Source organism: Notolabrus celidotus, chromosome 22 (assembly GCF_009762535.1).
Source record: "Notolabrus celidotus isolate fNotCel1 chromosome 22, fNotCel1.pri, whole genome shotgun sequence".
NCBI lineage: Eukaryota > Metazoa > Chordata > Actinopteri > Labriformes > Labridae > Notolabrus > Notolabrus celidotus.
In genome coordinates, this window is record NC_048293.1 from 8,937,428 (window position 1) to 8,954,147 (window position 16,720).

Sequence of the window (16,720 nt, forward strand, 5' to 3'; positions counted from 1 at the left end):
CACCTCCCCCTCGACATCCTCTCAACCCAATTTTCCTCTTGTTTGCTTCCCAACATCGACACCGAGTCTTATTCCCCTTGGTTAATTTTTATTTTCTATTCAGGACTATTTTGACATCTAGTGGGGGTGATAAAGTAGGGGTAAGCCTCTCAAACCTCTCTCCTACATTGTGCTCTGATTTCATATTCTGGCGTTCTAACGTAAAGCAGATTTAAATATCTATTCACCCATAGATTAACTGGTTTTTTTTTCTCTCTCTCTCTCTCTCCCTCTCTACCTGCAGTATAACTTTGTGGGGAGAATCCTTGGCCCTCGGGGACTCACAGCCAAACAGTTGGAAGCAGAGACAGGATGCAAAATCATGGTGCGAGGCAAGAGCTCCATGAGAGACAAGAAGAAGGTAAGCTAATCAGCGTGGCAATGTGCCCAGTGTGTTTAATGAGTTTTATCTCCTGATAACAATGTAACTCATTAGATTAGATTCAACTCACACAAATAAAGAAAGCAATCCCACGTTTATTTTATCGAACCATTTAGAGCAAACAAACAAACCTCTTTATTCCTCCATAAGAATTTATCCTCCGTTCCAGATATTACACACAAAGAAGGGAGATGCTGGGACCACTGTCACACGAAAACATCCCAGCAGCCTTGCATAAACACACAGCCCACTAACACACACACACACTGGATAGCTGGTGGCTGCATTCTGACATCTGATAGGGCTGTTTGCGAAATGCTGTGCAGTGGAAAGTACAGGAGGCAGTAGTAAAGAAGGCAGACGAGGCCAGTGGCAGCCTCTATTTCTGGACCCACAGAGCTGAGGTTGGAGACATAAAAGGCGTATGTTGTGTGTTTATGAATCCAGAGACTCCAGAAAACCTCTCTGTTATTTCACCTTCAATTCTGTTTTCTCTTTTTAATTTCTTAAACAACCACATCACACATTTGAAAATCCTAAGAGAAAGACAATTGAAAGAGAACGTTGATGAAATCCAGGCTATGTTTAGTCCTCCTGTATTGCACCACTGTCAGGTCAGCCTTGTAATAGTATGTCTTTTGAGCCTCCAAAGCTGACTCATAGCATATTTCAGCTGCCTACATATTGAATCCAGATACATCTCACCATTGAGCCCCAGCAGATGATTAAACAATGAAAATCAAAGCTTTAAATGCTATAATAACTTACATTCATCCCTTAAGGGATTGCAATGTGTGTCAGATCAGATTTACTGATGTACTTTGAAGTTACTGTGAGGATAAAATGACAGTTTTGAAAATTGTGATATTTCAAGCATCTGTGCATGTTTTGCCCATGGGCCTGTGCTGTGCCATAATAGCTGCTTTTGGTTTTTTATTTCAGTTTTTTTTTTCATTGTTGATGTCTCTAGCTTTGAGTGACACCTTTTTGGAGTTGCATGTCTGTAAATCTCTCCCCTTTTCCTTGCAGTTGAAACCCTCATGTTGCTCTGAATTGCGAGGCAGTAGTGCCACATTCTAATGCATTAACATAAGTCAGGAGAAGGGTATTTCATGGGAATCACCTTCTCTACGCAAGCACACTCACACGCAAAGTCCACTACGCATACTAACAGAAGCAGGCTTCACACACTGAGATGTACACAGATTTTTCAGCTGAGTCATAATCTAAGAAGCTCCAGTTTGCTGCAGGGCCAAACGTTTTCTTCCCTCTTTTCTTTTTTTTATGTCGTCTCTGTTTCGTATCTTAATTCCTGTCTCTTCTTCCCATTTCCCTCGGAGTGTGTTCATTATCATAGAACAAGATGAAGACACTCTGCTCCAGTTCTTTCTTTGGAATTAGATCCCAAAGTCGTTAAACAGAAGCATACACGCTCAAGCATGTACAAACGCTCTCTCACACACACACCTGCGAACTTGGTCTTAGCTCATTACATGAATCCATGATAACCCTCATCATCTCAGCGCCATCTTAAAACTTAATGACCTGTGCCACTTTGTTTGGACAGCACCCGTCAAAGGCCCTGTGCAATTACCACTCTGACAAAGCCCCATAGAGTTAAACATTTATACATAGAGACAGATGAGCAGGACCACTTTTTCACCCAGTGTTCTGGTATGAGGTGAAGTGAATAACCAAGTATCTTTTATAGTCCTGGATCCACTCTATTGGTTCATAATGGATGCTTTAAAGAAAGCTGTAACTCTTATATTATATTATATCATGCCAACTCTCAAAAAAGACCTGCTTGCTAGCTTGTTTCAGTGTACTGTCTGGGTTGGATGTTTACAATAATATAAGGTCAAATAGGGAAAGACTATTAATCAAAAAGAGGAAAAACACCCCTCATTGATCTGCTGCTTTCCATCCTTCGCTGCCTCCAGTCTGAGTTAATCAGCTTCAATCCCTGCACTCAGGAATCCCATGCATTGCCCTGGTTGTGTCATAGCTGTGGCTCAGCCCCAGACAAAAGCCTCAGCTGTGGCCTCCAGTCGCTGCATCCTCAACCTCAGTATTTTCAGCTTGATGCCCTGTGGCAGCAGAGGAAGCCGCGGGAGCAGCTTTGCCAGTGTGTTTATTCAGGATCCATTAGCGGCAGCGTTTTTATGCTCTCAATAATTCAGCTGGTTGCTCCCTCCTGGGCTGCACTGCCTGGCGGGGAGTCGGCTCACTGGAGCTATGCGGTGGGAGAGAGTTGGGAAGGGGAGGGAGAGAGAGAAAGAGGAAAGCAGAGTAAAATAAAGAACAATGGAAAGGGAAGAAAAGCAGATCAAGTAGAAAATAAGACTGAGATGAAGAGATAAATGTGGTGCTTTACTCTTTACAACACAGACCAAATATAATTCTGATAATTGGGTATATCCTGATCACTTTTTTTTCTCTCTTAATCCCTTTTAAATTCTCTGATTATGCATACCCTGATCCCTTTTAAGCTAGCCTTTGCTTCTTCAGCCACAGCCAGACAAACATTATCTCATGGAGGATTTATTTGATAGACTTTATTTAGACTAATGCGTAACTTCTTACCATGGAAGTTGCTTTATTCATTTATTTTGTGAGCTGTAGTCCTGTGTCTCAGTCATACAATCTCTAGAGATAAATTGACATAGTCATAATGTCAGTGTTTAAAATGATGTGGTCACCTGTGTATTTGTTTGGGCCAGACTTGTTTTGTTTAAATGAGACGGGAGATATGAAGCACAATAATAACCTGTTTAAACACTTCATTTCACACCGTGGTCACCTTTTTTGGACACATCAGTTTAGATGGATCTCACATTAACACCACTGAGAGCACTATATTTAAGAGTTTCACACCGCTACACTCTCTCAGCTTCTTGTATTTCTTTGTTCTCTTATGGCCAGAGGGATGAAGCTTATTTGATGATTTTGTTGTAATAGATTTAAGTGAAAAGGGCTCCTCCTAAATAACATCTGGAACAACAGAAATTAAATTACAGGTACACTTTCTCTCCCTTATCACAAACAATTCCCTAATTCAGTTTTTCTTCTGCACAGAGAGAGATTACAAACGACACCTGCACAGCTGCTTTATTTGAGCCACATTGAGTGTCCTTGGAGAACTCGACTTAGAGAAACACTCTGTGTTGAAAGAATGCCCTGTTTTGTTCTTTTGGGTCTTATTTATTTGATGATTTGTTTTGCTCTTTGTCAGTAGCAGTTAAAATGTAGTGAGAGTAGGCCTCCGCCTTGCACCTTTAACTTCAGACAGCCAAATGATAGTGCCACAGTTAAACTCCCATGTTATTAAGCTAAGAACTAACTGGTCTCATTTGCAATCAGTGAAAGAAACACTGACATCCTGTCGCTGATACTGAAAGTGTATTTGTTTTAGTGCAAGTCCTTGCTGATTTGCTCTTTTTGTGTTTTCATCTCCTGGTCTCTGAAGCCTTGACCCGATTCAGCTCAAAGCTTCCTCTTCTTTCTTTAGAGTTTACATTTTTAGTTTCAGTTACATTTAGAAAAGCAGAGTGTTTCTTTTACAGGTGGAAATAAATTTGAAGACACAAGGAGGACGAATTGAATGAGAAAGCATAGTCCCTGCGTCAGTTTACTGAAGCCGCAGTTTTTACAGTTTCGTCTGTTGAGGTGCACTGTGGTGTTATTATTATTATTATTATTATTATTATTATTATTATTATTATTATTATTATTATTATTATTATCCTGAGCATAAAGCCTGATTTATACTTCTGCATTGAGTCGACAGTGTAGCCTACGATGTAGGCCTGCATAGCTCCCATATCTATGCAGAGGCCTACGCATGTAGTCGATGTGCACCTCCTCCAAAATGTAACTACACTTTCAATCAATGTGGACCAAGCCCTGTGATTGGTCCGCTTTATGGCATTGTATTTCGCGCATTTACAGCACTTCCGGGATCCCTGCTCGTCGGCCACACATTGGCTGTGTGTTTCGTCTTCTCTGTGTCCTCTCAATTCTTCCCTGTAATCTTTACTGTATGATAAACAGCAACATATATCAGCTGTGAATTAACATAACACGCTCAGCATCGCTGTGAAAAAGGAGATCATAGCAGGGCCGTAAACAGGCGACCCGCTATCGCAGAGACTACACTGCCCTCAAGTGTTTCAGTGTAGAATTGCTGCGCGTCCCAGACACATTGACGCAGAAGTATGTCGCGGTTATGTTCACGTCAGCCTCCGCTGCATAGCGGCGACGCAGAATTATTAATACAGCCTTAAGTTGGTGAGATTTAGACACTTTGTGTAAAACAAAAGTAATTCAAAGTGCAGTAGACCAAAATTAGGAAAGATTAAGTCTTGCTTTATTTAAATCCTGGAGCATTTATTGTCAATCTTTTGATGTTTATAGACAATCTGACGTATTTGCATTTAATCATGAGAATTAAAACATGGATTGGATTTGATATTGAACATTCAATACATATATTTGTATCAGTATCACTACATACAGCCCTCTCTCATCCTTTCTTGCCCCTGACGCTCCCCTCTGCACCTGTTTGGCCTGCTGGCATTTAGCCTCGACCCCAGCAGGGTACATCCTTTAGAATCAAAGGAGAGTGAACTGTTCATAGCAAGAGAGGCAGAGTTAAAACAGGGTCAAGATTTCTCTTTATGAGAGTTAAGTGCAAAGTTGCAAGGACAAAATGCTGGCACCTCATAGTCCAAATTCTTGTTGAGGCAGCAGTGTGGTTCGTAAATTCAGACCGACCTTCAGCGACCGCTCTAAGGATTGAAAGCTTTGTGTCGGCAAATATGGGACCTATTCTGTGTTCTTGAGTATTGCAATAAATTGCTTCCAGCTTCAGGGGTTCAGGAAAAGTGTTGCTATTGAGGATCAATAAAGTAAAATGTGAACAACCAGCTCGAACTGCAACTGTCTATTTTATTGTGAACACAACCTCCAAAAGGTAGAGGAGAAAAAGACAGGCTTTTATTTTCATAACCTTTTTGCATGTGGTGTCACCCATGTGGAGATTTGAAGCCTTGAAGTCGCCCGGGCTCAAGCTGAGGGGTGTGAAAGCCGGCAGGCAAACAGGTGCTGCACAGACAGACGATGGACGTCAGGCTACATAACTGACAAGCAGTCTTTCCTTCTCATCCTATTCTTAGATGTTATTTCTACATGCACAGTCCGTGCTATTTATTCATGCCACATATTTAGCCAAAAGCGATTACCCTCTGCGATGTGGTTACTGCCGTGGCATTTGATGTCGGCGAGAGCGGACATTCTTGACAGAGGCCTTCCCAGTATTCCCCTTCCCTTGAGCTCACCTCCCTTCTCTTTTTCTCACCCTCCCACCATGCCTCCCCACTCCACCCGTCTTCATGTTTGTCATGCTGTCACTTTCCCTCAGAGGGGGCACAGTGACCTTGTTCACAGGCAGTCATGCCGGTGTGAGGCGTGTACATGTCTCTGCGCGGACACAAGTGTGTATGTGCACTCCTCTGTTGCACTTTGAACACTGTCCATACCAAATCTGAATATGCAGAGTCGCTGGCACGCTCACGCCAAGCACTGATCCACTGACATTTATTGACAAGCTGCTACATTCTGTCAATAAATGTGCATTTATGTCCACCATGTGCTTTCATGCAGTGCACTGAATGCAGCAGCCCTCATGGCCCGTCAGTCGGTGCCCCCTCTCGAAAAATGCTGAGTCATCTTCCAGTCCCCATGCCCCCTAATAGGCCATGAGCAAACAGCCATGGTGATATAATGGCCTGACTGCTGAAACTAGGCCCTCCCCCCTGTGTAGAAAAGGGGAAAACGAGAGTGGAATATTGAACTTTTTCCTCTCTGTGCGTGTGTGTGTGTATGTGTGTGTTGTAAAGAGCAGTGCCATGGCAACAGGTCTCTATGGAGTATAAAGGAGGTGGGTGGCACTCCGCTCAAGCTGTGTGTGTGTGCGTGCTTGTTGATCCTATTGAAATCATGTCAGGTGACCCCCCTGCAGAGCACAGCAATGCATTGTTTGTAATCAAGACACAATCACAGTGGATCACTACTCCCAAATGAGCAGGGGTCTGAAGTTGAGGTGGTTGGTGTGGGCGGGGTTAAATGGCACATTGATCATCAACAAGCTGAACAAGCCAGCAGCAGGAGGGCAGAGAACTGAGAGACCTCTATTTGAAACTAAATAAAAAATCTGTTTTGTAATATTTTTCACTCTCATTCCTTTTGATTTTTCCGTTTTGTCTTTATCAACCCAGTCAGATGTTACCGCCGTAACTTTATAATCCCTTTTTTGTGGTGTCACTCACAAAAACCGAGGTTGTCTTTTTCCGACAACCTAGACCTCAGCTCCTCACCTCAGGGGGAAGTAGTCAGCTTTCAAACCGCTGGCTTTCATGGTCGTACAGTGACATGTGATACAACCTCAAAAGCCTTTTAGAGCGCTCTCAGTGTCTGCTCGCTGCGTTTACTGTCAGCAGGGCGAGCAGAAGAGGGAGAGAAGTAGCTATGCCAGACTGAAAAGCATATTTAAAAAGATCTGCAAATATGAGGCTACTTTCTCATTGTCCCTACATATCCCATTTTCCCTTTTAACAAAAGACTCAAGTGTTGCTGGGCTTTTCACAGAAGCACCTGAAAAATGTAAAATGTGCAAAATATCCAAACCTCTGCCTTCCCAATTCAAAAACTGAAACTGCCTCCTATTTGAGCTTTTTGAAAAGATATCAAGCAGTGATGTTGGTTTTGAATACAGACCATTTTGCTTTTCAGGTACAGCTAGTGCTACAATTTAGCGCCCTCTGAGAGTTTTTGCACTGCCTTTTCAGGGACTCTCTCTAAGAGCTATTGTTGCGCTAACTGTATTGTCCATACAAACACAAGTCAGAGATACAGGCACATGTACACCTTCACACACTGGAACTTTATCCATGTATCATCATTGCGCTCCTACTCGCTAAAAATCCCCATCCATCTCTCTGATCCCTCCACCCATCCATCTTTCAGTGATATTAATTGCTGCAGGGCTAGCTGTCGTCTTTGTCTCTCTGAAGCTAGGGATCTATTAAAGAAGGTGTCCTTTCAAAGTTAAAGCTAAATAGCTGACTAAAGGGCCGCTCCTGTCATCCCGCTTCTCTTCACAGGGCCTCCTTCGTCCTCTGTGTATGCCTGCTTCTCGCCTCCGCTTCCTCTGATACGCTGCGCTGCTTCACCAGTACTCCAACACACCCACACTGTCAAATTCACTCACCGTCTCTCTCTCTCTCCCTCTCCCTCTCTCTCTCTTCTTTTCCCGTGTCCAGGAGGAGCAGAACAGAGGGAAGCCAAACTGGGAACACCTAAACGAAGACCTTCATGTCCTGATCACAGTGGAGGACTCGCAGGCCAGAGCGGAGATCAAGATGAGCAGAGCGGTGGAGGAGGTGAAGAAGCTCCTCGTACCTGCTGTGAGTACAAACATGACATGAGCTCATATACACTCATCACGCACACACACAGTGGGGAGTGCCTGTGGCCCGATATTTAATGCTCTCTACAGTACTTTGAGCTTTCAAGGAAGTTGACACAAAGGACATGGTGCATTTTGCTCTGATTTAATGCTGAGAGAAGCCTTTCCAACCTCAGTCCAAACAACAGGATGATGGGGCTACATATGGCACATCACCTCTTCCCTACTGTTAGCATCCTGTTTACTTCCATATATAGACCAGGGGAACAGGTTGGCCATGCCCCCAGCAGAGTGGAAAAAACATAGCCAGCAGCTCAACACCTCCTGTGACTGCCACATTTCATCTCCGCCTCCCCTCTGCCTAAACTTCCTCACACGCTGAGCCTCTGGTGATGTCTGGCTGGTAGTTTGGCATGCCTTGTTCATTTTTCACTGTTTACGGTGGTAACCAGGTGGACACGGCAGCTGAGGGTCCTGGTTTGCCATCAGGTGGGAGCACACAGGGCATGGTGGTTTGCGGAAATGGGGCCAGCTAATGTCGGACATGCAGGCAAAACAAGGGATGCAGGGTCGCTTGAATAGTTATGTTGTTAATCTGCTCTCCATAATGCACTTTATTCTGTCATTGCAGAGTTAAGTTTATATATTTGTCCTTTACATCAGGAAAAACAAACGCACTCAGGAATATGTTGGTCCTAATGGCTAGTTTCCTCTTTCAGTAGCAGGGTTTCTGCATGCTAAGGGCAAGTAACACCAGGAAGACAACGCCCAATGCTCATAAACTAAAACTAGAGGAGAGCCGGAAGACTCCACAGAAAAATCTGGAATGACAAAGTGTATGTCAAGACCATCTCTTAATCTAAAAAGTAGAGGCTGTATTTGACACCTTGGACATTCTAACTCTGTACAGCTGTCTTTTGAACTGCGCTATTTTGTCAAGCTTATCTGAGCTTTACCAATTGTTGATGGAAGATCACACACAAGAGGTGATTCCATGTCAGGGCCTACCGTCTAGTACGATCTGTCCTCCCTTGTCTGTCTCCGACTGGCCTCAGCTCAGCGGACCAATGTGGAAACACTTCAATTCATGTCCTCCTCTTGAAAATGGCTCTCCTTAATTCAGCCCGCCTGTCACTTCTTCAGGCACTTGTTTTGTTTCCGAGTGTTTCGGATCTCCACAGCCTGTATGTACACACAGAGGATGTTGACACACTTATACATGCATACACACTGACACACACACACATACACACAAACATGAGGAAAAAAGCTGTCTCTGAAAACACCAGTGTTTTGAAGAGCGCTGCAGAGTGAGTCACTGTTAACACACACGTGCAGACACACACAGCTATAAACCCCTTTCTGGCATGCTTTTAAGTCAATGACAGCTCTCGGCGTCCAGCTCTCATCTGAATGGAGTAACACAAAAATAGCTTCATTACTTTGCGAGAAATCTCAATGCTTTTCAGCCTGACAAGTGCATTAAAGATGGTCTGTCTGGTGAATCAGTACCTGAACCATTTATGGGGTTAAGGAGAAGCTCCTTTATTACTCAAACAGAAGAAAGCACTTATGAGCTCTTTTGAGACACTAATGAAATCTTGCTCATAAAAAGTTTCTCTCTTCCCTTAATTCAAATAGGAGTTTTATAGAGCTAATTAATGACCCATTGCTGCACACCAGAGGCCATTTTTCCTTCAAGCAAGGCATCTTTGTTCATTTAAACGTAATGAAAAGATCCCTCCATCAGATAGACGTGTATTTGCTGTGTTTGAATGCTTAAATTATTGAAGCAAAATCTCCCTGTCTTGTTTCTCCGTATAAATCTTATTTCACCAAAGTATTTTCCATCATCGTTTATTTTAAGACATATTTTGCGTCTTTCATCAATAACTCATTAAGTCATTCTACCCTTTCATTCTGCCTCCATTAGATGACGAACTCTTAATGCACTTCACCTCAGCGGCCTGACACCGGCCTGGAGGATGACAAATTTAAATGTCAATAGAAGTGACGTAGCTTAAGTAAGGCACAAGTAGCCGATGTCTCATCTTGAATGTTGGGTCGGTGCATTATCTACCCATGAGCTCCTTTAGGCGCTGTATTATCTCTCTTGTCATTGAGTGAATGTGGATATGCACATGCCACAAGTGGGTGGGCAGTGGCGTTGGCTGGCAGTTATGGCCTTTATCATGCTAAACTAGATTGGATTAAAGTGTGGACACGGTGGTTATGCAATGTTCTAATGAAGGGCATCTTCTCCACATTTGGCAGCGTAAAATCTCCTTTATTAAATCACACTGGAAACAAAATGAGGTCATGCTTTTTATTCCCTTTCAAGGAACAGGCTTTACCCGTCATTGTGGAGACCCTGCTGCAGCACTGAGACAAAAAGACAGGATAGAGCGGTAACCAAAGGGTTGTTTTGTCTGCAAACCTGGTGTTAAATTGAAGATTAAGGCAGGATAATGATAGTTTTGCTTTTGAATAATCTCATAACTGCCTCACTGTGGATTAGGAGCCAGGATGTCTGGTGTTGAAAACACCTTTACTTAACCAGCTAAGCCGAACACACAGTGACGTAATGATCATAGTGTTTATTATGTGACGAGGGTATTGTGACATTTGCAGGATGTTGTTTGACATATGTTTTCAATGTCATCTGCTCTAAACATCTGCATTTAACAAGCACTCAAACACCAGACATTTTTAAAACACTGTAAAGTCAACAGTGTGTTTTATCCTGCACTCTGTACACAAGTTGTAGATTTTTCCACGTCTAAATCCGTCAACACGTCAGTCAGCAAAGCAAGTTTTGACTGTTTTTGTAACACTCCTGTCAACAGCTGCTACTTACCCAAAAACTGATTGACAGTTGTAAGGGGGTACTCGTGGGTTGTGCCAAAGGTTCACATTTGTTCCTCTCTGCCCTCCGTAGCGCTCTTTTGCTCCCTATTTCTGTGAACCCTTCAACTCTCCATGAACTGGGAGCAAGGGAAACATCGGCGAGATGAGAGAGACAGAGGGAGAGATGGGTGGGAGAGCTTGATTGAGCTACTCTTTCAAGTGTGGATTTACTCCACTGATCCTGCCCTGGTACACACTTACACTAGCACACACGCATGGATACGCATGCCCAGAAAAATACTTCCACATGCATCCACACACATACACACACTGACGAAAAAATGCTCCGCTCATCCCTTGAGTCCTGGGTTAAGGCCCTCAAACAGAGCCTGCAGCAGAGCCCCACTGCACTTGAGGTAACCTCCACACAGATACTCACAGAGCTGTATGCATAAACCCTGACTGGTCAGTTCTGCCTCACCTCTCCTGCCCCTGGAAGAGAGTAATGGTGATTGACTCAGCAGGCTGATACTGTCCAGTCTCTTGCTTCAAATGAAAGACATACGTCTTTCCTTTTATTTCAATCAATCAGAAATACCTTCACATGCTATTACTGACATGTGCTTATCTGTTTGATTTGTATGAAGCTCTTTATTACAGCCAGGGTGCAATATTGATCATGTTTTTATTAGAGTTTTACATGCAGTGCTACTCTTCTTTGGGAGAGCCACTCTGACATTTTTCTGGTTGGATACCTTTAACAGTTCCCAGCTTGTGGCATTCATCTGCAAATTCTATTGTAAGAGCAGTACATAGGCAGACTGCAGCTTTAAATGTTAACATGTTACCCTGGAAACAAACCCCAGTGCAGCACCTCACGTTCTCTTACAAATCAAAATATATGCTCTGTAGTTATGAGTCAGCCTTGTACAGGATTTGTAGGCCACTGTGCAGAGTCTGCTGTTTCCTGTCTCATGTGAATATTATTTGACCTGCAGGGACTGATGCAGTATAAAGCAAATCATTGACTTATTATCTAGCACAATCCTCCACATGTTATTGCAGGATCTGAAGTAGCACCATGCTATTTGCGCTGTGCGATTGTCTGACAAAAGGGACTTTCAACAATGTTATCTTAACTGCTCTATATTTGATTCAGTGTGCTGACGGCAGACACTCGCCTCGAGGTACCTACAGTACATTAAGGCAGGTGGCAGGCTAGCCTTGAATCGTGTAGCGTGCACACACACACACACACACACACACACACACACACACACGCACACACACACACACACACACACACACACACACACACACACACACACACACACTGATAAAGAAACTCCAGAAGCAGAAAAGGTTAGGTAAGAATGGAGCACACTAGACACAGAGAAAGAAAGAGCTGGCTGGCACAGTGGCACTTTGGCCCTGGAGAACCGAGTGCACGTCTCCTCGAATGAAACCGTCATTGCCGAGAACAAAGTGAGGATGGTAGCAGCCGGAGCAGACCAGCGGCCTCAAGCACTTCTCTCCATTTGCACACTCTGAGAACCCAGTCCTGCTCTCTCGCTCTGGCTTACTGCTCCCTCTTGTGCTCCATCCCCCCCTTCATCCTTTCATGCCCCTTTCACAAAGTTCTATTTTTGGTATCTTTTACACTTCTGTAGCTTTACTCCTTGTTATGGAAAGTATGAGATGATTTAATTGCTCCACTTTTTCATTTTAATAAACTACCTTGGCAGTGGATAGTGCAGTGAAAGCTCTCCATCAGTTATTCTGTTTGGCACACCAGACTCATTGTAGTTCTCCTGGGCTAACAGTAAGTTTCTCTTTTGGGCAAACCTGCAAGCCAACCCCTTTGTTCGCATTCCTGTCTTTTGCTCTCTTGAGCCTTCTGTTTCTCCTCATCTCTCTCATTTTCTCTCCTCTTTCTCCCTCTGCTTCGAGCCTCCTTTTAGGAAGAACATACAGTAAATGGTGTTTTTGTAAAAGCCAGACAGATGGACCCTAATGGACGCCAAGTTAGGCGATCGGCGGGGTGTTTTGTCTGTACTCACCAGTATGCATCCGGCTTGGCAGAGTGCTACAATGGCAGCACCATCAGAGCCACTCAGACAGGAAAGGCACACAGAGTAGATGATGCAGAACAAGCAGAGCTACATTTAAACAGTGCAAGTCTTTCTAGGCTGCAGTGTACTGACTATGCAATCATTAAACACCTCTTTTCGTTTCTCTCTCTCTCTCTCTCTCTCTCTCTCTCTCTCTCTCTCTCTCTCTCTCTCTCTCTCTCTCTCTCCCTCTCTCCCTCTCTCCCTCTCTCCCTCTCTCCCTCCCTCTCTCCCTCTTTCCCTCTCTGTCACTAGCGTCTGACAAATGAGTACAAAACACCATCTGGCCGCATCCATCCATGTGTGCCTCTCCAATTAATGATGTTTATTCTCTGTTAGTTCTACCTATCACTACTATTCTCCCCTTATTTACTCTTAATCTGCACCACCATCACCACCAAAATCACGTCATGCATGATTTCCAGCCATATCCATCAGATCAGATATTCATATTTCTCATTTAGCCTCATCGATTAGCTTGGATGATGACTTTTGACTATGCTAAATGCAGATTACATTACCAATGTTGATTTATATCTCACCTCTTAACATGTAAACTAATATAAGCAGATCTAAATTATATAAGTGTAGTCCTACCCTGTTCTTCAACTATTCTGTATGTACACTTAATGGGTGATATTAAAAAAAAATCAGTCCATATCAATAATTATCACAATAAAAATCATCGTTATAAATTTAAAGATAGATTTCTGAGTGCTCCTGAGTGAAAGTTGAAGAAACATGATGGTTGATTAGCTTGTATCTGGATGAGGTTCTCTGATAAGCTTCTTGAATCCCTCATTTTGACAGTGCTAACAGGAAGCAGGTCTTTTGTGTACGATGAGAATTTTGTGAAGCTTTAGTTTGTAGATTCTTATTTTGCTACGGTTGAGATAATTTGCATAATCTCATTTATTTACCCACATCCTGAAAGTATATTTAATTAAATGTAATAAGTTAATAGTTAACGCAGAGTCAGCACAGTGTTAGAGTCATGACTCTGCTCACTCATTTCAGCTGTGTTTACATTCTGCTCCAAACGTCTTTAAGCCCGCCTACCTCTTACCCTGGGACATGATTGGCTGTTCAACTTAGTCTTCTTCTTCTGTCTAATGTTGGGTGCGTTTAAGACACCTTAGGGCCCCCTTCCTTTACCGTGGTTGGGGGGTGTAATGACAGGTTTAAATATATTGAATTTTTATCGAACATTTGTTATATTTATATTGAGTAAAAATATATCACAACCGTTATTGTTATCGAATTATTGCCCAGCCCTACTTAATGGACAATCAGCGTTATTTTATATACCAAAAGTCAACCAAATTCAATAACAAGAAAATATATTCCCAGCTATCAGCCTTTCCTTTTCACTTCCTGTTTTTCAATCCTGGCGAACTGCAAATAAGGCTTCAGTCTTGGTCCTCGTCCCACATTCCATACATATGTGCCCATGTAGATGCAATGAACGTCTGAAGTGGAGATTATCTCACTCTGCCAGCAGGCTCAAGTAGGCTGGAGGAGTTTGAGGCTGGCAGTAGGTAGACACTTTTAGTCAACCTGGCAGCCTCTTTGTCCCTGTAGGCTGTTATTACCTTCATCAGGCTAATGAAGGAGCTGGATTGGATCATATTAACCTCCTGATCTCCACCTCCCAGGACACTCCAGCTACAACAGGCTGGACTGCACTGTTCACTGCTCTCATTATATATGTGTATGTGAGACCATCCCACCTGCACGTAGACACTGCATCTCCCACATGAATGTTAATCATCTTTTTAATTGGCTTCCTTGACCTGGTGACCTCTGCATGAGACTGCTTCACTGTGCTCCTTCCTCATTGCTGTTAAGCTGTTTCCGTACTTTGCCGTGTGTTAGTGTGTTAATCTCTTTGAGTCTTCTTAACGTCCATTCACTCTCACACGGTAGAGATTGTCCTGGAAATAGCGTGACCTTTGACTCCCCGCCATCCTCTCGTCCACCACTTTCATCATTATCCATCTTCTCATCCTCACACTCTTTGTACTCGTTCATGCAACCTTTTGCTCTTCATATGCCCCCCCAATACGCCTGAGACGGGTACTTCAGAGACGCCTATTGAAACCTTGTAACCGGGAGAGCAAACACTGAATCTGTGTGATGTATAAATCACCTCTGATTAATGATCTGGAGGTGATAAGTGGGTAATTGGAATTGACCCCTTAAACCGTTTTACCACAGCAAACAGACATGGCTGTTCTGACACTTGTGCCAATAATAATTACCACTGCGTGTCATTTGATTGGTTTGCATAAGAGAAGTGACCATGAGTTATCCATGCAGGCACACAGACATTCATCCATCCCCTTCTTTTTCCTTTTCTCTGATCATCTCAATGACGCAAACAATTGCCAATTTCACTCCCAGTAGCCGCCCATATACTGCACTCCAGACACCAAAACAACAATGACAAGCTTAAGCCCTCTAGCCAAAATGCTGGCATTCACTTCAAACACCTGAAAACAAGCTCAGACAAGACACAGACTGCCATTCCTGCGCGACCTGAGTTGAAAATAAACACACATGCATGCAGTCTCATCACACTGAAGATCCACACATGGAAATAAACGATTATTGGCAGGGGAAGCTGGGAGCTATTTTTTACCTGGGCCCTCCCTCTGTACCTCTGAGAGAGGAAGAGAGGAAAAGGAGGCTATTTTTGTATTTACCAGGTCAGAGATGGGAAGGAAGGGAAACCACCAAACTAGGGTTTTTCTGGTCATGTCTTGAATAGCTTTGAAGAGATAGTACTGATATCACAATGAAAAAACATGTTGAAGGTCTGCTATTATGTGTATAGTTGCAGTAGCTTAACATCACTTAAACATCACTTCATTATACATAGTTAGAGACATCTCTTATTCTTTAGATTGCTGTTCCCCTGCCTCTGTTTTTCCTCAATGTCCCTTATTTTTCCCTGATTTCTCTCTCTCTCTTTTTTTCCCTCTCTCTCTCTCTCTCCCTCCCTCTCTGGGTGATTGAGGACACAAGCCATTCACCACTCTCCTCCATTATTTTGTCTGCAGTTACCCGAAGGCCACCACATCCTGTTAACACCACACAGATTACAAACAACGCAATACACTCGAGCTGTCCGTCTCCACTGTGCCAGTCACAAACACAAAAATCACAACACAGTCCTTGGTTCTTTCATACACTAAATTCTTCTATATATTTTGTAGAGTGTAAGCTAGAACAATACTATGATGGTCATTTGTCTTGACTCAGTTTTGCTGCTTCCAAAGTCACTCGCATTCTTTGTGTAAGCTTTTTTATTGCCGTACTACATAAGGTAACTATCGAGCCTCTCCCCATGTGTGCCAAGTCCATCCTGTCAGCTTAAAGCCAACAGGAAGGACTTGCTCTGGTCTTGGCCCAAAGGTTCCTCCCCTGCCATCACTCCCACCTGAATCTCCATCTGCCCATCCCTCCTCATCTCCAGCTCTACAGCTCTCCTGAGGGGCAGACAGGTGGTTGTAGCCCTGAAGAAACGGTACCCCTGCAGGGAACAACCTGCCCGAGCCTGGCCACATTCCCTGGTCTTGTCCTCCTCCTGTTTTTAATTTCCTGGTCCTCTTACAGAGAAGCAGGCAGACTTCTTCAGCCAATCTCAGTCTGGTGGGAAAAAATCATCCCTGTGCTTTATATATGTTACTGAAATCAGTAAAGGAAAAGCTGTTTAAATACATGTTCATTATAATCAAATAGCTTCTAACAATTAAGACTGCCCTCACAAAGAACCTGAAGCGCCTCTTCAATCATGAATGTGATGTTTAGTTTATATGAAGAGAGGAGCTTTGTTTGTGCACCCCCCCCTGGGGTAGATCTATACTAAGC

General features: G+C 43.3%; 1 protein-coding gene across 7 annotated transcripts in view; it reads left to right on the top strand.

Moving 5' to 3' along the window:
• Positions 1 to 16,720, top strand: part of qkia (QKI, KH domain containing, RNA binding a) — a 75,458-nt gene that overhangs the window by 37,587 nt on the left and 21,151 nt on the right. For all 7 annotated transcript variants that reach the window (XM_034674534.1, XM_034674529.1, XM_034674530.1 and 4 more), the window contains exons 3-4: positions 284 to 400; positions 7,744 to 7,887. In XM_034674534.1, the coding sequence (XP_034530425.1) occupies positions 284 to 400; positions 7,744 to 7,887 (261 nt within the window). The remainder of the gene's footprint in view (positions 1 to 283; positions 401 to 7,743; positions 7,888 to 16,720) is intronic.